Below are 26472 nucleotides of genomic sequence, written 5' to 3'. Positions count from 1 at the left end.
GTGGTGAAGCTTGCATTTGTCTTAGAGTGTGTATGTGTATGTGTGTGTGTGTGTGTTATTTTTTGTTGTGTTGTGTTGTGTTGTGTGTGTGCGTGTGCGAGTGTTTGTGCAGGCATATCTGCGTTTCTACAAGCATGTATGCTTTCATGCTTGTGCATTTGTGTGCCTGGATATGCATCTGTGTATATACGTGAATAAATTTGTGTGCATCTGTGTATGTAAGTGAATAAATTTGGGTGCATGAATATGTGTGCATCTGTGAGTGTAAATGAATAAATGTGTGTGTGTGTGTGTGTGTGTGTGTGTGTGTGTGTGTGTGTGTGTGTGTGTTGTGTTGTGTTGTGTTGTGTTGTGTTGTGTTGTGTTGTGTTGTGTTGTGTTGTGGTGTGTGTGTGTGTGTGTGTGTGTGTGTGTGTGTTTTCACATGTTGACACTTCTACAAAGATTCCAAGGACCTTCAACTTTTTTTCATTTCTTCTTGGGTATGTTTCTTTGCTTTCCTTTCCCCCCTTTCATTTGCTGACTTTTTTCTTCTTTAAAAAAAGGTTTTGTTACTACGATGTTAATGTTTAAAAAAAGAAGTTTTTCAAAAAGGAAACCTGAGATGCTGACACCAGGACAGATACAGAAAAGCTGGAGTGCAAACAGATGCTGAAATGGATTGTGATGATATTGATGGAATCAATACTTTCCGACGCCAAAACACCCCCATAAAAAAATATATTTTTTTTTTAAAGAAGCCAAAGAACATGACGAATAAGAAAATTGTGTATTTTTGAAAACTTATCATCACCACCCACTCACAGCCTTGACTTTGGGAAAATGTGTGGGCAAGAAAGCCGAGATCAATTCATGGACAGATATTAATAATTAAAATGTCATGTTATCGTGACATTTTCCTCAGCATCATATTTCTACCTGGCTAAAAATCAGAGGCAATGTGCTGTGTTGACGTCTCATGAGATGAAACCATCACAGTAATCAAAATACACTACTAAAAACACATGAGAGATATTTGTGTATCACATTACAATCTGTCACAATGATGTTCACTTTAAGTTATGTTCACAAATGAATACCAACTGATGTAGTGGTATAGTGGACAAAACAGGCGAAGACTGGAATTTTTCTTTCAAGAAGAGTGAATGTGACAAAGTTTCCTGAAAGAATATCAAAAAGCCATTTTTCAGGTTTGTTCTTGTTCCTGTTTTATTTGATTTGTCTGTTCACATTCTGTTTGATTTTTTTAAAGTGGCCATCAATACTGAGAAACCAGGTTATCACTTGGCTAAATTTGGATCTGACTGGTATTTAACCGATTCCAAATTAAAACTGAATGCCTGTGTGTTTGAGTAAGCATGTGTCTCTCTATGTGTGCAAATGCAAGCAAAGATGCATTGTGCATGAATGTGTTTGTGAAACTGTGTGTGTGTGTGTGTGTGTGTGTGTGTGTGTGTGTGTGTGTGTGAGACACATGGGGAAACATGAAACAAGGAAAAATCAAAGGGGCAGAAAAAGGGGTAAGAAATAGAGTGATTTTCAATTATACTGCTGTCACACCACAGAACGAACTGACAAGTTTTTTCTCTCAAACCAAATGAAGCTTCATTTCCTCTCACAAATGAGATGAAAAAACAAACAATCTAGTCTTTTTGAAGCATACATTCCACTGCTTCCACAGGTCACAATTATCACTTCTAGGTCACTGATCCCCCATCAGCATCCTGTCCCTCCTTCCACCCCCACCCTGTCTCTCTTTACACACCACCCTGTCCCTCCTTCCACCCCCACCCTGTCTCTCTTTACACACCACCCTGTCCCTCCTTCCACCCCCACCCTGTCCCTCCTTCCACCCCCACCCTGTCTCTCTTTACACACCATCCTGTCCCTCCTTCCACCCCCACCCTGTCTCTCTTTACACACCATCCTGTCCCTCCTTCCACCCCCACCCTGTCTCTCTTTACACACCATCCTGTCCCTCCTTCCACCCCCACCCTGTCCCTCCTTCCACCCCCACCCTGTCCCACCTTCCATCCCCACCCTGTCTCTCTTTACACACCATCCTGTCCCTCCTTCCACCCCCACCCTGTCCCTCCTTCCACCCCCACCCTGTCCCATCTTCCACCCCCACCCTGTCTCTCTTTACACACCACCCTGTCTCTCTTTACTCACCACCCTGTCCCTCCTTCCACCCTGTCTCTCTTTACACACCACCCTGTCCCTCCTTCCACCCCCATCCTGTCCCTCCTTCCACCCCCACCCTGTCCCACCTTCCACCCCCACCCTGTCTCTCTTTACACACCATCCTGTCCCTCCTTCCACCCCCACCCTGTCTCTCTTTACACACCATCCTGTCCCTCCTTCCACCCCCACCCTGTCTCTCTTTACACACCATCCAGTCCCTCCTTCCACCCCCACCCTGTCCCACCTTCCACCCTGTCTCTCTTTACACACCATCCTGTCCCTCCTTCCACCCCCACCCTGTCCCACCTTCCACCCTGTCTCTCTTTACACACCATCCTGTCCCTCCTTCCACCCCCACCCTGTCTCTCTTTACACACCACCCTGTCCCTCCTTCCAGCCCCACCCTGTCCCACCTTCCACCCCCACCCTGTCTCTCTTTACACACCACCCTGTCTCACCTTCCACCCTGTCTCTCTTTACACACCATCCTGTCCCTCCTTCCACCCCCACCCTGTCTCTCTTTACACACCATCCTGTCCCTCCTTCCACCCCCACCCTGTCTCTCTTTACACATCGTCCTGTTCCTCCTTCCACCCCCACCCTCTCCCACCTTCCACCCTCAGCCTGTCCCACCTTCCACCTCCACCCTGTCTCTCTTTACACACCACCCTGTCCCTCCTTCCACCCCCACCCTGTCTCTCTTTACACACCACCTTGTCCCTCCTTCCACCCCCACCCTGTCCCACCTTCCACCCTCACCATGTCCCACCTTCCACCCCCACCCTGTCTCTCTTTACACATCGTCCTGTTCCTCCTTCCACCCCCACCCTCTCCCACCTTCCACCCCCACCCTGTCCCTCCTTCCACCCCCACCCTGTCTCTCTTTACACACCATCCTGTCCCACCTTCCACCCCCACCCTGTCCCTCCTTCCACCCCCACCCTGTCTCTCTTTACACACCACTCTGTCCCACCTTCCACCCCCACCCTGTCTCTCTTTACACACCACCCTGTCCCACCTTCCACCCTCACCATGTCCCACCTTCCACCCCCACCCTGTCCCTCCTTCCACCCCCACCCTGTCTCTCTTTACACACCATCCTGTCCCACCTTCCACCCCCACCCTGTCTCTCTTTACACACCGTCCTGTTCCTCCTTCCACCCCCACCCTGTCTCTCTTTACACACCACCCTGTCCCACCTTCCACCCCCACCCTGTCCCTCTTTACACACCGTCCTGTTCCTCCTTCCACCTCCACCCTCTACCACCTTCCACCCTCACCCTGTCCCACCTTCCACCCCCACCCTGTCTCTCTTTACACACCATCCTGTCCCTCCTTCCACCCCCACCCTGTCTCTCTTTACACACCACCCTGTCCAACCTTCCACCCCCACCCTGTCCCACCTTCCACCCCCACCCTGTCTTGTCTCTCTTTACACACCACCCTGTCCCACCTTCCACCCCCATCCTGTCTCACCTTCCACCCCCACCCTGTCCCACCTTTCACCCCCACCCTGTCTTGTCTCTCTTTACTCACCACCCTGTCCCTCTTTACACATCACCCTGTCTCTCTTTACACACCACCCTGTTTCACCTTCCACCCCCACCCTGTCCCACCTTCCACCCCGTCTTGTCTCTTTTTACTCACTACCCTGTCCCTCTTTACACATCACCCTGTCTCTCTTTACACACCACCCTGTTACACCTTCCACCCCCACCCTGTCCCCCCATCCCATCCATCTCCAACCCTGTCTCTCTTTACACACCACCCCATCCCACTTTCCACCCCCACCCTGTCCCTCCTTCCACCCCTACCCTGTCCTTCCTCCCACCTCCAACCTGTCCCACCTTCCACCCCCACCCTGTCCCTCCTTCCACCCCCACCCCATCCCACCTTCCACCCCCACCCTGTCCCTCCTTCCACCCCCACCCTGTCCCCCCATCCCATCCATCTCCAACCCTGTCTCTCTTTACACACCACCCCATCCCACTTTCCACCCCCACCCTGTCCCTCCTTCCACCCCCACCATGTCGCTCCTTCCATCCTCACCATGCCCCACCTCCCACCCCCACCCTGTCCCACCTTCCACCCCTACCCTGTCCTTCCTCCCACCTCCAACCTGTCCCACCTTCCACCCCCACCCTGTCCCTCCTTCCACCCCCACCCCATCCCACCTTCCACCCCCACCCTGTCCCTCCTTCCACCCCCACCCTGTCCCCCCATCCCATCCATCTCCAACCCTGTCTCTCTTTACACACCACCCCATCCCACTTTCCACCCCCACCCTGTCCCTCCTTCCACCCCCACCATGTCGCTCCTTCCATCCTCACCATGCCCCACCTCCCACCCTGTCCCACCTCCCACCCCCACCCTGTCCTCCCTCCCACCCCCACCCTGTCCCACCTTCCACGTCCCTTCATTCGTTCCACTACTCACACTCTTAACTACTTTTCTCCCATCCAACTTTAATTTTCTATGACATGCCATCCCACCTCTGCATTTTCCTAATCTCAGATCCTCCGCTTCTGCACTTCTCCTTCTCCACTCCATTGCCCCCAGCTACCCCACTCCTCCCAGTTTGGGTCTCAATCTCTACACCCTCTGTTTCTCCTATACTGTTTAGTATCCCTGTCCTTCCAGTTCACTTCATCATTCCTTTCACCTTCCTGCTCATCATTTCAGTTTACTGACCCTCTCCTTAGTTTGCTTCACCTTTGTTTATTTACTATCATTATTGTCTTTCTATTTCATTTTTATTTATCAATTCATTATTATTATTACTATCATTATTATCTTCTTTTTTTCCCTTTTTTCCTCCCCTTTTTTTCAGGCCTAACAACACTCACTGGGTTACGCTGCTGGTCAGGCATCTGCTTGGCAAATGTGGTATAGCGTATATGGATTTGCCCGAACGCAGTGATGCCTCCTTGAGCTACTGATACTGATACTGTTTCGCCTTTCCCTCTACCGTGTACCTCGCTTCTCTCACAACCCACCTCCACCGTCCCTAGTTTGTTTCTTCGTCTGCAGTCTGATACGCCGATAGGTCAATAAGCCAGAAAGTGCGTGCACACACAGACGACAGACATACATGCGCGCATACACACAACCCCTCCCGCTCACTGACAGATAGAGGGGGAGAGAGGTCAAAGGAGAGGGACAGACATAAAACTGAATTGAGGCAAAGACAATAAATTTGTATATATTGTTCCAAATATTTTCCAAGCAACTGCTAGGTCAATAATCAAGAAAGTGCATGCACACACAGACAGACATACATGCACACACACACAACCCCTCCCACTCACCGACACAGAGAGAGAAAGAGAGATAGAGAGTAGGCACCAGCTGAATCTTTTAACGAAACGGGGGAAAATATATTTTCTTTTTAAACGTGCAAATGATGGGCACTGTCAAACCATAACCATCTACATTTCCTTTCCCCGTTTACTAACTATCAAAAATCACACACACACACACACACAAAGTTACCATCAGGCACCGCTGAAGCAAGTTTCTCTCGCAAACACGCTTCTGAGTGTGGGTATATCATCCATAAATTACTTGTCCCCAGTCACCACTTCCAGCCGACCCCCCCCCCCCCCCACACACACACACACCCCAATCCCCCAAGAAAAAAAAACCCAACCCAGACGACAGACTATAATTATTGATACCAGGAGACCCGGGTGTGGTAACGCATGGAGGGTGAAGGCTGGTGCAGCTGCCAGAGGACCTAAGGCCTCCTACAGCCATTCTCCTGTGTCTTTGTAGGCAAAAGATCGATCAAACAGGCATGTTTCAGACCCCGAAAACCATGTCAGCGATCGGTGAGTTATGAACGCAAGAAACGCACTCAGCAAGCACTCAACCCCGACAACGATGCAAGGGCTACCCAGAATGGAAGGGGGTTGAAAACGGTCACACACACACACACACACACACACACGCAAACACACACACACACACACTCTCTCTCTCTCTCTCACTTGGAAACAAGTGAACGACGGAGTTCTGTCTCACGCACACAACTGTGCTGGGTTTCATGAGCGATCTTAGCAGCGATATGTTAACTTAAAAATGTTTTCATAAAAAATGGTGTCTATGCAATCAGCGTAGACTGAGGAACATTATCTTACCGCTGAGCAAACTTCGCGCTGCTGAACTCACGCAAGCAGCCAGCCCAGCCCAGAAGATTCACGGAAAAGGCTGGGTGTCCGGGGGAGGGCGACATATAGTGAGGGGGTGGACACGACGGAAAGGGGACACCGTGCGGCAGGCGCCGGGAGTCTGACAGCGTGGGCCACAGCCATAGATCTGTGAGGGGGGCAAGGAGAAACCTGATGCCGAGTCTATACCCCCTCCCCCACCACACACACACACCTCCCCCACCTCCCCTCTCTGCTGCCGGACCACAAGCTTAGCCGCAGCTCGGGGGCGCCTGGCGTTTATCAACAGCGGTAGAAAGATCGATAGTGATCGCCTCCCACCCATCCCCACCAACCCCAAACCCTCCACTTGCCAAGAATCCACGGCTTGTTACCACCACGGTCTCGCCTCTCTACAGCTCCACTTGTCTGAGAATCTGTCTCTCTCGCTTAAGTTTTTTTTTCTTTATCTTTTCCCTTACTGCAATGCACCTACTTGGCTCACAAGGCCCTGACCAACGAGTTCGGTCTATGCGTTGGTCAGACATCTATTCCCATACCCCCTCCTCTGATTCCCCGGCCTCTTTTAAAAACAAACAAACCCAGACATGATGTGCCGACAATGGATTAAGTCCACATGCTTGCAAGAAACAGACGACACATATTGCAGCGTCCGCCCCTCCCCAACATAGACAACATACTACCGTTGTCGTCGATGTAACACCGACGGGTGCCTGTGTGCTTACAGTTTTGGACTGCGGAGCCACTTGCGCTCTCATCGCTGAGAACACGGAAAAGGCCTACGCCATATTCGAACTAATAGGGACTACCAAGAGAATAAAAAGAAGGTGTTGCTGAAAGAATTCTGCTTTCTGGGTAAACGTGGATAACTAACTAGACTCCAAACTCAACCAAAACTGTAGATTGTCTCAATAATCGGTTCTGAAAGTCACAGTAAGTCATTGCATCACCACCGCCACCATCATCACCTAATTCCGAAGCAACGCCCTCAGAGACTTGCTTCCAATTCTTGTTTGCATTCTTGTCTCGCATCCCTGACCCCCCTCCTCTGAAACAGGACAAGGCACGCTCTCTCTCTCTCTCCTCTCTCTCTCTCTCAAAGCAACACAAAGACAGGCAATCAGCCTGAAAGCAACACGGTGAGGGAAGCCGTGCATGCGTGTGTGAGTTGATGTTCGTTGTTAACGGGAAATGGTACATACCTACATATGATTGAATTCTGTATCATCTTGAATGAGAGAGACAGAGAGAAGGAGAGAGAGGGAGAGAGAAAGAGAGAGAGAGAGACATAGATATAGAGAGACACAGACAGAGCGAGAGAGAGAGAGTTCAGATGTGGAAAGTACCTGGTCCTCCATGCCTTAAAATAGAAAAAAACGAAGACAGACAGACAGACGGACAGACAGACAGACAAGAGTTTTCAGGGAGCACAGACAGACGGAAGGATGAGCGATGGCTGCACTGATGAAGAGGACAGCGGTAACAGTTCACCTGGACAACCCGGACAAACCGCACCAGGCACACGATTAATGACCGCCACAGCGCAGCGCCACTCCACTCCACCCTCCCCTCCCTAGCCATTCACAGCCAGTCTAGATCGATACCTCATCAATCTGCCCGCCCCCCCCCCCCCCCCCACGCCCCCCCCTTCCCCCTCCACGTTCCTCATCCACCCCGCCCCCCCCCCCCCTCTCTCTCTCCAAATACGTTTCTTTTTTCTAATAGCCCTCGCGTGCACGGTCCGGAACTAAAGCGATTCGAATCAGGTAACGGGACGCAATCTGGGCAGGAACGATAATAAAAAGAAGATAAAATATATATTCTTTTTTTAAAAAAAAGGGAAAAAACCAAAACGATTTCGATCTATGCAGAGACAACAACCCCCCCCCCCCAGCCCCCACCCCCTATTCCCAGCCTCCCCCCTAATCTGTTTCCTCCATCCCCATAAAACCCTCTGGGTCGGTTCTATTTATACCCCCACCCCGCCCCTCACCCTCCCTCCAACCTCTCGTCTTAGCTCCCCCTGTGCCCATCTGGGTCACTGGGTCAATGTTTGTGATGAAGCTGACAGGGGGTTAAAAAAAAAAAAAAAAGAAAAAAAAAAGTCCATTATTCTTTGACGCACGTCCTCGTGTATCCCTTAATGAATTCTTAAAATAAATGGGGGAAAAAGAAGACGGTGAACGTTTCGAATTGGGTTTTGGTGTTTCTTTTTTGTTTGCTTTGTTCATGCCTGTCTCTTTTGGACGCCGTTCTGCAAATGGACGTCGTCATGGACACGCACGCTAACATGTATGCACGCGAGCAAACACACACACACGCACACACACACACACACACACACACGCACACGCACAAACACACACACACGGGACGAATGGCACACACTGTCCTTTCCCACACGGCGACAGACAGAAACAGACATCACGCCATATCCAGCAGGGTACTGATCACCCATTTCTCCCAGTTTCAACAGTTCAATGAATGACCACTGTGACTGGTTCCTCTCTCTGGCTGATTTGATTTACTCCACTTACACACGCCGCTGTGGTCCGTTCTGAAATGGGACCCTTCCCTCTCTCCTGAACAGCACAGTGAAGTTTGATCGCGCGCGTGTGTGTGTATACATATGTATGTGTGTGTTTGTCTAAATTTTATACACACTGTGTGTGTGTGTGTGTGTGTGTGTGAGAGAGAGAGAGAGAGAGAGAGAGAGAGAGAGAGAGAGAGTGAGTGTGTGTGTGTGTGTGTGTGTGTGTGTGTGTGTTTAGAAGGTGGATGGGAAAAAGGTTTGTTCCTTTTACTGAATCCCCCATCATTCGTCCATCCTATCCCATACGTCGTCATTTTCTACATCCCTCTATCAAGAGAGAGAAAAGGAGAGACAGACAGACGGACAGAGGGAGAGAGACAGACAGACAGAGGAGAAAGAGAAACAGACAGACATATAGGCAGACAGATAAATACATACAAAGACCAAAAATAGAGACGGCGCCGGTCAGCATGCTGTCTCGTCAGTGTCTGATGACGCTGACCAACAAGAATACAGTGACAACAGACACACAGAGAGAGGCGCACGCACGCACACACACACACACACACACACACAATGACCACAAACGCACACGAGAACTCCGAGAAGCACGCACGCTCCTTGGCACTCGACTGACCTGTTGGAGAACTCGAAGTCTGAGCCAGCGGTGAGCACGTGCATGGTGTTGGGGGAGTTCCGGCTGTAGATGGGCTCATCCTTCTTGGCGATGTCCACGGCGCCGCTGCCAGAGCGCGCGGCCGCTGACTGCATGCTCTCCGGACACGACGCGTGCTGCGGCGGCGACACGTTACGCTCCAGAGTCATGGTCACAGCACGGGCAACGTCCTCTCACTGCTGCGTCTGTCCGCAACACACGTGCAACACGACTCGTCACAAGGTCTGTTCATTACACGTTCTGTCAGCAACACACGTGAAACACGACTCGTCACAAGGTGTGTTTTTGTTGGGGGTGGGGGTGGGGAGGGGGCGCTGGGGGTAGGGGGGTGGGGTTTACACAGTCTGTCCACAACACATGGGTAAACACGACTGGTCACATGGTGTGCTCATCACACATCCTGTCCACAACACACGGGTATTACGACTTGTCACAAGGTGTGTTCATTAAAAGTGTGGCTGTCATGGGCACACCACGGGTAACGTCCTCTTCACACTTTCTATCCACAACACGTGCAACACGACTAATTCACAAGGTGTGTTCATTACACAGTCTGTCCACAACACACAGGCTGCAGACTCGTCACAAAGTGAGCTCATTATACAGTCTGTCCACAACATACGCGCAACACAACTCGTCACAAATTGTGTTCCTTTTATATACAGTCTGTCCACAACACACGGGTAAACACGACTCGTCACAAGGTGTGCTTTTTACAGCACATGATCAACAACGCTTGTCACAAGGTGTGTTCCTTACACAGTCTGTCCACAACACACAGGTAAACACGGCTCGTCACAAGGTGTGTTCCTTACACTGTCTGTCCACAACACACGTGAAACACTTGTCACAAGGTTTGTTCCTTAAACAGTCTGTCCACAACACACGGGTAAACACGACTCGTCACAAGGTGTGCTTTTTACAGCACATGATCAACAACGCTTGTCACAAGGTTTGTTCTTTAAACAGTCTGTCCACAACACACAGGTAAACACGGCTCGTCAGAAGGTGTGTTCCTTACACTGTCTGTCCACAACACACGTGAAACACGACTTGTCACAAGGTGTGTTCCTTACACTGTCTGTCCACAACACACGTGAAACACTTGTCACGAGGTGTGTTCCTTACACAGTATGTCCGCAACACACGGGTAAACACAGCTCGTCACAAGGTGGGCTTTTTACACAGTCTGTCAACACATGATCAACAACGCTTGTCACATGGCGTGACTAATACTGCAGTCTGCAAACCACATGCTGATTGTATACTTAACACTATGCAGACATGTGTGAAAGGTATTCTTTTTCAATCCACAGAACATGTACGCGGTGAACACACACACACACACACACGCGCGCGCGCACACACACACACACACACACACACACACGCCCGCGCGCGCACACACACACACCAGTGACATCATTCTTTCAGTTTTCAATTGTGGAAGGCATGTCTACACAGTATGTAAACACATGGAGAGGGAACCATTCTTACACAGTATGCATATTATCCATTCTTACACAGTATGCAGCTAACAGCTAACAACATGAAGGCTTTTTCACAATCTGCAATCACGTGTTGAATGTACTCTCACACAGTCTACAAGCACGCTAAATTCATTCTTACACAATGTGCAAACATGCTGAAAGTAATTTACACAGCTTGAAAAACACACTGAAGGCATTTGTTTTACTGTGCGGAAACATGTTGAAAGACATTTTACAGCATCTGTAAATATACTGAAGACATTTTACATTGTCTAGAAACACGCTGAAGACATTTTACACTGTCTAGAAACATACTGAAGGAAGGCATTCTAACACAGCCTGTAAACATACTGAAGGATGAAGGATATCCTTCATAGTATGGAAAAAATACACGCCGATAAAGTGGTGTTCCTTGCGCGAAAAGCACGTTTTTGTTTTCTTTGTGGACAAGTTCTTAACTGTTCTTGCAAACTTCTCTCGATAAGCATTCTCAGCATGATCCATAATAGCGACTTTGTTCACTTAATAGATTAATCTTGCTTTCAATCAAGGACATAATTGCATTTATCTACAACCATAAGCCATAATTCGAGTCTCTTTTGTATTGTATGTTGATGGGGTTCTTAAAGAATAGATTCTTCTTCTTCTTCTTCTGCTTTCTTTAGCTGCTCCTCCCATGTTCACTTTTATCACCGAGTGGCTTGTTTTTACGTATTTGATCATTTTTATTCCGTTATTTTGGCAGCCACACTCCGTTGTCAGAGGATAGCATGCCGGGCAGATTTCCATTTCCATAATACACTGAATGATGACGTGCATTAAAGGGTATCATAATGTGATATTCTGCACGGCAATGCGTAGATTAACGAAAGAAAATTAAGGCTGTATAAGACCTGCCCATGCGTACGTCGATCTTGTAGGTCGGAAAACTGAACATCACCCTTAGCCCAAAATACAGGCGCCTTACGGGTATTGAACCATTTGAAGACGAAAATTCTACCCACTTGGTTGTTACGTCCACAAATCACAGCCGATTCCCCCTTACACCATGTGGGGCATGTCACATCGCGGGCCAAACGGGAGGCACTTGTCACTGCTGTGATCAACGGCACAGAGGGAGCGGTAATCTGAACGGCGAAAGACAGGAACATGGGAGATTGGTCTTCAGCAAACCACAATTGTCGGGCCACAGTCTTCAACTTCAGTCCCCGCCTGACACGGCAAACAATGGATGAAACAAAGCAATACAAATGTCAGTTTACCTGTATCGTAAACCGGTAATCTCTGAGTGGACGGAAAGTACTGACGGCAAAGCTTTTAACTCCACGGCCAGTCGTGATTTAGCCTCAACTGTCAGCAATATTAATGATGATGTTTACAACGAGCGTTTGACTTGACGGCAAAATACTGACTGGGTCCTTCTCCTTTTACGTACTGACTTAGCAAAAACTCAATTCGTTTGACTTAGGACAGAAACTTGCAGCGATTAAAAGAGCAGTTTAAAATGAAATAAAACAGAAATAGAACAGAATAATGATGTGACAAAAAGGCTGACAACCACAATCACTAACATAAAATAAATCAACTTCACATCAACGTTGTTTGCGATCTGGAATATGACGCTTTCTTTTGCTGTTACGCGTGGTGTGTGTGTGTGTGTGTGTGTGACGCGCAGCGTCCACTACAATGACGTTTCAACACAGTTTCTTCAGTTGTCTTTAAACTCATGATTCTTTCTCTCGCTCGCTTCGTGGAATACCATAACACGTCAAAATATCAAGATAACAGAAGATACGTTTGTTGTTAATCTCAGTATTTATAGGTACAGAGACAGATAGATAGATAAGCAGGCAAACAGACAAGACTGACAGACAGATGATAAATTGACAGAGATGAGAAAGGATAGAGAGAGGGAGACAGACAGACAGGCGGGTAGATGGCTAAGTAAGGGTCAGACAGACTGATAGTCAGATTATAACAGGATAGGATAGGACAGACAGACGGACAGACATACAGGCGGGTAGATGGCCAGGTAAGGGTCAAGGCGGCCGCCTCCCTATCCAACTCACAGTCCACACAGCCTGACCTCTGTCCAACAACCTGCATAACAACAACGATAACACCGCCACGTGCAAACCAGTCCTGGCAGTCCTGCCAGATAACGGCTATCTCCAAACCTGCGCAGGTAATGGTAAACGGCTATCTCCAAATTGGGCAGGTAATGGTAAACGGCTATCTCCAAACCTGGGCAGGTAATGGTAAACGGCTATCTCCAAATTGGGCAGGTAATGGTAAACGGCTATCTCCAAACCTGGGCAGGTAATGGTAAAATCTCTCTCTATGTCTCTCTCTCTGGAAGTTATGTATTTTGTTCTTGGTTGTTGTTTTTTTTTTGTTTGTTGTTTGTTGTTGTTTTTTTTGTTTGTTTTGTTTTGTTTTGTTTGCCAGCTATGCTGCGTATGCGTAGTAGACTCTTATTGAGTCTCTCTCTCTCTCTCTCGTTCTCCTGCAGTTTCAAAGTCCGAAAACCTTCATCGTTGTTGTTCAATGTTCCTCTGCAATTCGATGTCCAGCAGACAAAAAAATAATCAAAAAACAGATACAATCTTTAGCCGAGCTTATGAATGAAACGATCTACTCTTACTCAAAGCGATCGTCGCTTGCTGGTTATGGACTGCAACGAAATACAGCGCCAGTCCAACATTCTTACTTTCCCGCCAGTCTCTCCACCTGAAGATGGCTTCGATACACTGAATATTTTCGACCTAAAAAATCATTGTCCGAATCGTAGACCATGACAAAAAACTGCTGCTTTTTGTCGAGAAAGATGAAATGCAGTGTGCAAATCAGTCTTCTTGAGAGTCTGACATTTTCTTTATTGGTACAGTTAGATCGTGAGCATCTTCCACATAAAAACAATCACTGTGTTGGTGTTATACCGCAATGTAGCCATATCCACTAAAATCGAGATCCGATCAAGATAGCAATGCTATTTGTGAGAGCGATTTTACATGTATGACCGTATTTACACCGTCAAATGAGCATCCATACACAGCTTTAAGGATGGGTTCGTGTTTCCTAAACACCGTTGATACTAACACGGATAACAGGATATATATTACTAAGGTGCATTTCATTTTCAGCAAGTGTATAGACAGGACTATCGGCATACTACCAATGGTTAGTATTACAGAATGAGAATAAAGTTTACTGACCGCCATCTGCTTGTTTCCTGTGTTCATCACAAAATCAGTCATGTGCTCTCTCTCACAATCTGCCAGACTTTGAAAATGTCCCATTTATTGGTTGTGGTGAACCGATTTGATAACACAGATATACTGTGTGATGAAACAAACCATTCTCTCTCTCTCTCTCTCTCTCTCTGTGATGCATATCTGGATAGCCGGATACAGAGAAAGAGAGATTGATTAGATAGGGGAGAGAGACAGAAGGACAAACAGATACACCTCTATGTCTACTCACATCAACTCATTCACCAAATCATTTAACCCATTTCTGTCATTCCTCTCAGATAACGGCTATCCATAAAACAAAGTAGCGGTGAAATCAGGTATACACACACACACACACACACACACACACACACACACATATATATACACACACACATACCTTTTAGAAATATTTTCTCATAAAACCACCTAAACCGCAACACAGTCCAACGATCTGTTTCTCCGTCGCACAGATTCAGACACACACAAACATCCGCTTCAACTCAGACAACTGTGCCACACCGAGCCTTCTTGAGAAATTTACCTGCAGCTTACGAAATGTATCCGTGTGGCAAGGTCACATGTTCAGCATGTGAAAGTTGACTTTGGTCGTGTCGTCAACAACCTACTGGCACATAACATAGCAACGTATAGACCCTATGTACCTGTCCACTCACTCTCTGACATAAAACTGGAGAAAATCACACACAAGAGAATTCCATCACACTGCACTCACCACCAGCACAACGAAATCACAAACCACAGCATCATTCCCCAAACAAAAAACAGCGCAGCCAACGCGAGAAAGACAGTGAGCTGGGAGGGGAAAAAAAACAGAGAAAAAAAATCAATCGTGTTTCAACAAGCCCTCGACCAGAGGCGAGGCAGCCATGTTTCCCCAGTTGACGACACAGTGTGAAAACGAGGTTACGCTGTTCGACAATCCCAGCTGTGTTGAAAGAGGGGGAGGGGGAGGGGTAGGTAGCGAGGAGGAGGCAAGGGGTACGGAGGGTGGTGAGGGTCAGAGGGAGGGGGGTGGGTGGGAGAGCGCACAGTGATGGTGCAGAACAAGACCCATTATTTTTTTTCATTAACCCCAATGTGTGTGTGTGTGCGTGCGTGCGTGCGTGTGTGTGTGTGTGTGTGTGTGTGTGTGTGTGTGTGTGTGTGTGTTTCTCCTCCCTGCCGCCATGCAGCTATGGGATGAAAAAATCGATACTGTAATGTAGGTCGAGTTTATGCTGTGTGACTTTTCACAGGGACGACCGCGGCGTGAATATTGGGGTGTTTAATATATATATATATATATATATATATATATATATATATATATATATATACACACATACATATAATTATATCTGTGGTGTGTGTGTGTGTGTGTGTGTGTGTGTGTGTGTGTGTGTGTGCGTGACACACACACACACACACACACACAGCTCAAAACTTTCAAGGATTATTCAGCATAGACAGTGAGAGTCCGGCATAAATTAGAAATACAATTGGAGACGAGCCGAGACAGTGTGCGTTTGCGTGCGTGAGCGCTCGCGTCTCCGGCGTCAGAGTGTGTATGCGTGTGTGCATGCATATGTGGTCGCTTACGAGTGCTGCGCGTGTGTATAATGTATGCGGGCACATATGCCATTGGACCTGTCCGCTTACAAGTGTCAGCGTTAAGTGCATACATGTACGAGTGTACCTACATACGTGAGTGCTCGAGGGCGTGTGTGTTCGCGTACGTGTGCTTACCGCCAGCGCTGCACGGATATATCTAGGATACCTGTGATACAAGCCCAAGGAATGGGACAAGGGAAAACCCCGCAAGGCGCACGCCTCCGCGGCTGACGTGCCTGGGTGCATGGTGCACGGCCACTTTGAGGACACACGTATCATATTGCAAACATGCAGGTGACGACAGCGGCGTTAAAAACAAACAAAAAACAAACAAACACACCCACCCCAAAGCATGCAGCTGCAGTAATACCACACGTACACCCACACGGAAGCATGCATACATACAAACACACACACGCACGCACGTGCGGCATACGGACACACACACACACACGTGTGCGGCGTACGCACGCACACACACACACTCTCTATCTCTTACACACACATACACACACGCACATGAATACTAAACAATAACTGAAAACGCCGTTGTAACTATTCCCCTGCATCATATCGTGTCATATTTCAATGTTGCATAAAAATACTATGCTTTCAGCATGCGCCGTGCTCAACAGCATCGCCTGAAACATGTAGCTCTAAGCACACTGTCCATGTGACGGGTCAAAAGACCGCTTTCATTCGAGTCACACACATGTACACAATCTACCTTATTATTATTATTACTGAAGGTTCTGTCTGTCTGTCTGTTCCGGCTCGCTCACTCGCTCTTTTTAAGGCATGATATACTAATTTCGTCATATTGCTGATTGTTTTCTTCTCCTGGGAGACACTCTATATATCTCAATAATACTTTATTGTATTGAAACCTTAAAGTCTATGAAACACATGACAATACAGAGAAATATAATGCTGATCATTTGAGCACTGAATGTCGTTGTCTTATCTAGTCTTTAAAGCGCAGCGACACGAAATGTCGGAAATCTTCTGGTCATTATCACAACAACAACAATGATGATGATAATGATATTATTATCATTATTAGTGTGTGTGTGTGTGTGTGTGTGTGTGTGTGTGTGTGTGTGTGTGTGTGTGTGTGTGTGTTTGTTTAAAGTGCATTACACCTTTTGATGTATGGACCACGGCATGTCCCATTTCGACGAAGATTTCTGGCACTGGCGGCAAAATAACAAGAGTTTCCTTGACGAAGCTTAAGTGTCACCTAAACCCACGGCCAAGGTTTAAACACGGTTGATTTTATCAATAGTTTCTTTTCTTTTTTTTCGTTTTTCTTTTTTTTCTTCTTTTTAATTTTTTTAAGAAGATGCGTTGATGTAAAGTATATGGATCAAACCGCACGCTTTGACCCATCCATGAAACTGAATCTCGTCTGAACACCACGCACTCTTCTCATCCTCCTTTCCCACCGTCCCCCGGCCAACCCCCGTTTCTCTACCCTCCCTGGTTTCAAAACAATCGACCCCGTCTCTCTCTCCCTCTCTCTCTCAAACACACACACACACACACAAATATATATATTTCTGACATCTCATCTCCAGCTTACAGGTATGTGAGGTGTCGCTGTGCGTGGTCGCAGACAAGTACTGACGGTGAAGCGCTGGAGTATCCTCAATTTTTTGTGCTGCGTCTGCGTATCAGGTGTCAAAGACAGGGCCAAAAGAAAGAAAGAAAGAAAAATGAAAGAAAGAAATTGGGGAATGGGTTGTGCTGTGTAAGAATTTCCCTAATCATGTGAGTATGCTGACCCAAGGAAAACGAATCAGAAGATATTCAACTCGGTGTCACACAAGCATATAGATCTCATTGTACATGTTTTGCAGTCCATAACAAATGGGGAACAGAAAACAAAACAAACATACAGAAAAGAATACAAATCTAAAATAAAACACAAAAAACAACCAAACCAAACAAACAAACAAAGGGCCATATTCAAGTTTGTACAAAACTAACATGTAACTGATATCGCGAAAACAAATATCTGGTCTTACAAGATGGGTACGGTGACATATTTGAAAACACGCCTTCACGAAAAAAAAAAAAAAAATCAAATAAACAACATAATACCAAATTTAAAAAATATATATATTTTAAAATTATATTTCTAATTTCGCAAAACGTCTCTTTTATATCGTTTCAATCGCAGACAGTCCAATCAAACTGAATCAAAACAGACCACAGACAAAAAAACAACAACAACATCAAATGAAAAAAAAAAGAGGACAAACAAACAAACAAATATATAAAATAACAACTTCTCCTGACAGAGAAGTCGTCAGCTCCGTTCAGATCAGTGGTTTAATTCAAGCTCTCTTGATCACTGATTATATTTGACGATAAAAAGGATACACTATCTTTATTCTTCTTTTTGATTTTTTTTTTAATACGTTATTTCTATTTCAGGCTATCCAATCACGACCAGCTGCGCTCTGTCATCAACACGCGAGACAATCAAATGAAAAGATAGAAGGACAACAGAAAGGACAAATAAAAACACATACGAAAAAGAAATTTTTAAAAATGTTAAAATTGAAATTATAATTTTTTTTTTTTTTTTTTTAAGCGTGGTCTGAACTAGTTCGCCTACGCAGGCAATCCCTATGCCATCATTCAGCAATGACAAAAGACACTGAGTGCGCGTTCTGGGGGCTATAGCCGAGGAGAAGAGAAACACAATCCTTCTCAGACTGTAGCCGACAGATGAGACGCGCAAAACACAATGTGTCGGCCAGTTAAGGACTGAAAGCCTCGCTATGGACCACAGACAACGAACATGATGAGGAGAGAGAATGCGACAGAGATTGTTATTATCATTTCAAAAGACCCGCATTATAGTTTTCTTCGTGACGAGAGTTAAAACTGAACATGCTTTACGACGACTCCAGAAGGCTGAGAAATTTGGTCGCCAAAATGACTGATTTGGCTGCTTATAACACGATTAAACCATCTGAAAGTTTCTCAAAAGAAACGAGAAAAGTAATTATGAGTTTGTCCCTACCCGAAAACCACCAGCGGTGTTGTTAACAATACTATGTTATATATTAATAACCAGCTGTCAATAATATGACATGTAGTAGTTTTTCACCTTCGAAGATCAGCGCTTGTCTCCCCTGAGCACTGCACATCACATGACGACATTCTCATGAGCACTCCCACAAACCAAGTTTTAAGATGATGGGCAATTATATTGAAAACCAGTTTAATCTCTCTCTCTCTCTCCCCGAAAAATATTTTTTCACGCCTACATTGAATCTTTTATAAACTACTTGTGCCTCAACTGTCTGGGATTCAGCGAGTGATAACATCCTAAAACCACTCCTAAGTCTTCATTGGAGTGCTCTTAAATTAGTTATTCTAAAATCTTCCTCTTTGTATGTTTCTGATTACACAGAATTTGATATATTGCCACTGAAAATTAAACGTAAATATAATAAAGCCATATTTATGTTCAAAATATTATCAGGTTATGCCCCACCCTCTCTCATAAGTAATTTTCCAGTAAATAGTCACCGTCACACACATAAAATAACCTTGCCTCGGCCAAGAATTGATCTTTATAAAACAAGTCTCACATACTCTGGTGGATATTTATGGAATTCTAATTTATCTACACTTAATATAAACTCCAGTCTCAGTGTCTTAAAAAGACTATATCATAAACATCTAATGTCAGAGCTATGTTCTACGAATCCTTTAAATTACTGAGACTGATAATATCCTTGTCTATGTGTCTATCTCCTTTCTTCCCTCTCTTGCTCTCTCTCTCTCAACAGTTTTCCTCTCTCTCCTTCGTATCTCTTCCTTCCTTACCTTCGTCCTTCCCTCTCTCCTTCACGCATATGCATACTATGTTATTTTGTGGGGAACTGTGTATTTTCTATGCCATTTATTTGTTCTTGTTGTTTTTGCCATGCGATGTGTATGTTCTTTTTTTTCCTCCTTTTTTCAGTCTTCTTGTATTTCCTAGATTAGTTTATACCTTTTCTTTACGAGGGTAGGATGAAAACAGGCCGATAAGCGCTTATTCCTTTCCCTCAATAAAAAAAAAGTTTCGATTTCGATTTCGATTTCGATTTCCGTGCGCTGGCGCATGAGTTACAGTTATTAATTCTGATGCCGATTTAATTTAATGACATGCATGCGCTCGAGACACCCAGATTAATTTTCACACATGATTATGGTGTCATGTAGAGTTGCGCTAAAACTAAAAGCAAGAGCAGTATACTTAATGGGCAAATAAACTGTTACTTTTTACAATTTTTGGTGCATATGAGACTGTATTCATTGGGGGTGGTGGGGCGTGGGGGGGGAGGGGGGACTCTTCCCTTGGACTGAATTGTATCAAAACTTGTATCCCATTATACTCGATTCAATTTTCAGTGTCAAAACCAATTTCTCTGTGTGAAATTTAGGCTGCTCTCCTCGGGGAGAGCGCATTGCCACAGTGCAGCGCCACCCGTATTTTTTCTTCCTTTTTTTTTCTATCTGCAATTGCATGAGTTTTTCTTTCTGCCTCAGCGCAAGTATATATTTGCTTTACTTTATCAAAACGGATTTGAACAAAGAGAATCATACAGTACAGACGTTTTGAAACGCCTTGCAGGGTTATTCCGCAGTGTGTGCTGTGGTGGCTGTGAGCTGGGTCACTAAAGGCATGTCTCTGTAGCAGCATACCCGTGGGTGGATAGGCAGCCACAGTGACGCACAGCCACCAACGACGGAAAACAGAAAGAAAAAAATGGATGCCAGGGAGAGGCTGCTCTCTCTCTCTCTCTCTCTCTCTCTCATATCATACACACAGCTGACCCGAGTTCTGAACAAATGACTACATGGATACACGAAAGCCCCAGACAACGAATGAATTATTCAGCCAGGATTTTATTAACGTTGCCAGAATGGCAGCTTCGCAGAGATGTGTATTTCCTCTTAAAAAAGCGCGCGCGCGCGCACGCACACACACACACACGAACACACACGCGCACACTCACAGACAGGGATCGGCATACAGATCAACAGATGGACGTGCACACCCAGCATTTCACAGAGACAATGTTTACTTACAGTGTTAAGCCTTCAGACTTTTTGTACAGACCTGTGATCAATACAGGGTGGGGGTGATGGGGGGGGGGGGGGGGGGCGGGGGCGGAAGTTGGCCAGGGAAGACTCTCAGTTCAGGGTCTGTCACGTAAGGTGGAACAGAACGGGAGAGGTGGGCAGAGAGAGTGGGCGAAGGCAGAACAGAGGAGAAGGAAGGTGATGGGTGGGAAAAAAAAAGCAAACAAACCGAAAAACCGAGAAATTGAGTGGAAGGAAGGTGGAGGTGGCGGACACTGGAGGAGAAGAGGGGTGGTGGTAGCGTGGCAGCAGCGAGGTCCAGAACTGAGTTAACATATTCAAAATCATTCTCAAAACAAATGATGCTCGATCCACACGGACTGCATCGCTTACACGTGTGTGGTGTTTCAGAGTCTAAAATGCTTACGTCAACGAGTTGAAAATGAGACAGACAGACAGACAGACAGAGAAATGGTGAGACAGAGAGAGAGAGAGAGATCGGTTCTGCTTCGAAGCGAGTCTGCAGGATCGGTTTACCCTGGCAAATTTCTGTCGAAACCACACTAATAATAAATCAAATACACTTACAGACAAAACAAAAACAAACACAAAAAAACAACAAAAAAAACAAACAAACAAAAAAAAGTGGGGGGTGAGGGTGTGAGGGGGTGGCGCTGTGACGCCTGCACTAGCGACATAATAATAAAAAGAAGATGAAGGAGAAGAAGAAGTGGACATTTCTCAGCGCTTTCCTCACTGCATAAAGCACTTTACAATCCACACACACACGCATACGAAACACACTCAGCCCTAACTCACAATCATGCACAATAAACATATATACGCGCACACAAACCTGTACGTACAATACATACATACATACATGCATATATCCATCCATTCGACGCACACACAATACAGCGTTACAAATATACCTACACAATCAACTAATTACTTTCATGTATGAGAGAGGGTCTAAAGGAAATGCTGCTGGAAGAGGAAAGTCTTGAGGTTAGATAGTGAGGGGCTGTGACGGACGTGGTGAGACAAAGAGTTCCATATTTGAACAGCAGATGATGAAAAGGTTCGGCCACTGTGCTGTTCTCTTTCGTATTTTGGGACGAGGAAGGTTCTATCACTGGCAGCAGAGTGAAGAGAACGGGAGGGTACATAGATTTGAAAGATGTCAGAGAGGTATCGGGGTGCAGTTCCAGATATGTCATGGTAGCAGAGACATGCGGCTTTATATTTGATTCTTTGCTCTACCTAAAAATTAAAAAAAAAATAAAATAAATAAATAAAATAAAAAGAGCAGCCCTAATTTCACATATGGAAATCTGTTAACAAAAAAGTAATTCAACACAACACAATAACATAATGTTCAACGGAATATCGTCCACGGTAATCACACGCTGACCGACTTTCACACAGACAGCTTTGTCGTGACAAAAAGAAACACAACACATGACACGCACAACACAGAGTCCTTCACTGACTTTAACAGGTCAACCCACGAAGCAACCCACGCGATGAAAGGGTTTAAACAGAACACGTCGACTGACTTCGCTAACATCGGGTGCCAGTCATACGGAAATGATAATCATCAGGGCCTACATCATCAATGATATAGTTCTCAGATAAACTAACCACCTGTCCGATTCTTATTTTAGGAAGGAAAACAGAAAAAAAAAATAAAACAACAACAACAGCAACAACAACAAAACCCAGCCCGAACAGGAAGTCGCGTGTGACTAACTGAGTTTGATTCCTTACAAAAAATATACCTACACATTTATATTGCCGTACTACCCCAACCCGCTCTCTCTCGCATAGAAACACGCAAATTTTCCACGCACTCAAGTGAACACCCACACTAAAGGCCGGAGAAAGAAACGCGAACAGTGATGACGATGACAACGACGATAATGGTGACAAGGACTGGAAAGGGGGCTGGGGATGTGAAGATGGTGACTAAGACCCGTGGTGTTCACTTTCCAACAAGTTGATATGTGAAGAGAGAGAGAGAGAGAGAGAGAGAGAGAGAGAGAGAGAGAGAGATGGGGTTGTGGCATGTATTCCCTACAAGCTATTTCCCGTTAACCTGGACATCAGCATATGTTTCTATTTCCAATTCAGTCAAAGAAAAAAACACCACCACCCAACCCGACAAAACAAACACCACCACCCAACCCGACAAAACAAGCACCACCACCCAACCCGACAAAACAAGCACCACCACCCAACCCGACAAAACAAGCACCACCACCCAACCCGACAAAACAAACAACGGTGAATTCGGACAACGCTCTGAACCCAAAAAACCTGTACTGTTTCCGGTAACTCTAAAACAGGAAAATCTTTCGCTGTCAAAACAAGCAACAGGTAATCAGTTGGACTGCTCTGATTATGCACATAACCGTCTCGGTAATAACAGCGCCCCGAGCAAAGACGCGAGAGCTGGAAATAGCAACGGAACGCTTGATTTAGGAACGGTCGCTGGCGAGGAGTTTGGCGTCTCCAGTCAGTCGATAGTTTTGTCAAAGCTCGCAATCCATTCTTCACAAGGCCGGAGTCAGCACCAGCACCTGCAATCAATGATCATCTCTGTCTCTGGCAGCAAACTCCTGGAGACGGCTTCTTCGAGTTCGAAAATAACCTTTTATTCTGGCTTTCTTTCCCTTTTAAGCAGCGATGCGTATTTATTTCTATTCGGTAATAATGATATGATGTGTCTGTGAGTGTATGTGTGTTTGCAGTGTCCAAAAATGAGACGATGCTATAATTTACGTTGCGCTATAAATGGCAGACGGAAAATAACAGTTTCAAGCTGATCGCATCATCACATAGTTCGTATTGATTATCTCCAAACAGCAATAACAATTTGCTACGGAAGGGTACGTTCGATTTACATTCTCATGGAGAACCTACAATAAAATTATCCTACACGCTGTCATTTGTGTTTCATGATTGAGAAACTCGGTGACGAAAAACCATGCGTTCACATTCAGACAGGATTTCACGGTGAACAGTGCATGATCTGATTTTGACTGTCAGCTTGACTTAGTCGTCATAATATCATTTCCGAGTCACTTCGTAAATTTTACGTCACATGGACGTCATGACACTGATACGATTATCACATGGAAAGGCGAACTTGGTGTATGTAACCGGAGTAATAATAAGGAATAGAGAAAGAATGATCAATGGGGCTCTGGCATGTATATCTCGTTGGGTGGTGTATTTGTAGTTATTTCAATTTTTGTGTACCAGGGACTGTACAAGGAAGATGGCGGACTTTGAAATAAGAAGTGAAGAGACCAGAAAAATACTTATTTTTTGTCTGAAATCACGCCATGAACATGAGATTTTCCGTTTTTGTTCATCTCCCTTTCCACATTTTCGTTTTCTTTTCTTTAAAAAAAATTCTCTTTTTGTCCCTTCTCTCTTTCTCTCTCCATCTCTCTTAGCAACCGTTAATTTTGTCGGGTGAGTGAAAAGGTGAAGAAAATGTCGAGTCGGTCGCAAAAATCAGTTAGACCTTTTTTCCACCCCACATTACCATTATTTACCACCACTCATGCATACACCATGAAGAAAAGACTGGTTATCAGACGACTTTTCTGATATATTTATTGGTGTCGAATCTGCCACGCAGACAGCTTCACGAAGCTCAAAAGCAGTTCATCCTATTCGACCAAAAGGTTAAGTAATTTGTTTATTTGGGTCACGTGAAATATACGAGCCCAACCATTGGTTCTTAGGTTACATCCTTTTGCAATGATAACGTCAACTTCGTGATCGGCATTGTCAGCTATATAAAACCAAAAATATAACCGTAGATACACTTGGTCTTTTTTCCCTCAAAAGGTCGATAAGACTTATAAGAAAAGAACGAAATTCAGAGCCTCGAGTTCAAACCATGCTGTTTATATATAGTACAGCCGACTGCAAAGGGATCATTTCAGGGCTGAGCCATGAGTTCAGAATGACGAGGAAAAGATCGAACAATGAAAAGTTTACGGACTCATCAGTAAAGGACCTTGACCTACCCCTTCCCCACTTTAAGCCAACCGAAGATTCACAGTGACAAGTCGCAAGCTACAACGTCAACACAGCACTGCGGCGACTCTACGTGGGTACTAAGAGTACAGTGCTGACGTGAAAGGAAAGGGGGGGGGGGGGGGGGGGGGGGGGGGCAGCTGTCCACGTGTGTTGTCGATGAAAACAGGGAACGCCCACGTCTCTCATTAACCAACCTGACGCACTGAGTACTGACCACCCGACATCGCCTGGGTTTCAGAAAAAACAGAAAATGGAGGAGCTGATTACTTAAGCCTACGGAATCACATCATTAATTCTAATGGCGACTTGAGAGCGGTGATTTAAAAGATAAATATGTCCACCCGTCCATTATGTAGAATTCCCCCACCCCCACTCCCTTTCCCTCTCTCTGTCTCTCTCACGTGGGCGTACTAGTAGGGACGATGATAACGTGTTTTATCAGTTCTTGCGAACGTGCGCTCTCAGTGCGGTTTGCGTATTCATCCGGAAGACTCATCTTTCCTTTCGCAGTCTGGCACGAGACCGATGTCTGCGTTTGATCAATGAAACAAGCAAAAAACTGTTATATATATATATATATATATATATATATATATATATATCTCTATATATCTATCTATCAATCTATATATATATATATATATATATATATATATATATATATATGCGCGCCACATGTCACATGTCAGCTAAGAAAAAGAATATTTACTTTTTATAGTTTTAATGATGATAAAATAAATAAACAAAAGGAGTGGGAAAGAAGGAAAGAGCAAAAGGAAGAAAGGACAGAAAGAAAGGAAGAAAGAAAGAAAGAAAGAAATGCAAACAAAAGGTGATCGAACGACTAAACCGGCCAGTGACATTTTCAACCAGTCATTTCGCAGCTCGTGCGTCGCTCGCCGATTCCGCTGTCTGTCCGCCAACCTCCACACTGCCTGGTGGCCCGGCCGCCCACTCCGCAGGGATGTTTCCTGAGACACAACGTGTGCTGTGGTCACCGACTTTACTCCAGCATCCCCCAACCGCCTCCATCCATCCATCCATCCACACCTGGCGCACAACGCCTCCACTTCGGCTATTCCCGGTGCAGATGCCTACTGTTCATACCTCCCTTGGTTTTTACCCCGGGTCAAATGTGGTTGAGCCCTGAGTAACTCCTCCGGGGGGTCATTTCGAGTAACTAGTATGACCCCAATATATATTACAAGGAGGGGGGTTGCGGGGGACCGGGGGGTGAGTGGGGTAAAATCAGTCTAGTGGGGGTCAGTTCTGACGAGCTGAACTTATCTTCGGATCATTCCTGTCTAGTCTGCACAGTCTGGTAGATTTGTTCCAGTCGGAATTAATACATGCTATCTAAGTAGACACCCCCCTCGCCCCCCTCACTTTATTAGGTTATGGTGTTAACTTCCTTTTTAAT

At 45.7% G+C, this 26472-nt stretch overlaps 1 protein-coding gene across 4 annotated transcripts in view; it reads right to left on the bottom strand.

Moving 5' to 3' along the window:
- The window catches only part of LOC143292929 (mitogen-activated protein kinase kinase kinase 13-like), a 112242-nt gene that overhangs the window by 18864 nt on the left and 66906 nt on the right, over window positions 1–26472 (bottom strand). For 2 of the 4 annotated variants that reach the window (XM_076603625.1, XM_076603628.1), the window contains one exon: window positions 9524–9747. In XM_076603625.1, coding sequence (XP_076459740.1) covers window positions 9524–9711 — 188 coding nt within the window. In that variant the 5' untranslated portion in view covers window positions 9712–9747. The other 2 variants (XM_076603626.1, XM_076603627.1) reach the window with 2 other exon arrangements.

Source organism: Babylonia areolata, chromosome 18 (genome assembly GCF_041734735.1).
Source record: "Babylonia areolata isolate BAREFJ2019XMU chromosome 18, ASM4173473v1, whole genome shotgun sequence".
In the NCBI taxonomy this organism is placed as follows: Eukaryota; Metazoa; Mollusca; class Gastropoda; order Neogastropoda; family Buccinidae; genus Babylonia; species Babylonia areolata.
The sequence above is the reverse complement of the archived record's forward strand: the minus strand, read 5'-3'. Positions and strand labels throughout refer to the sequence as shown.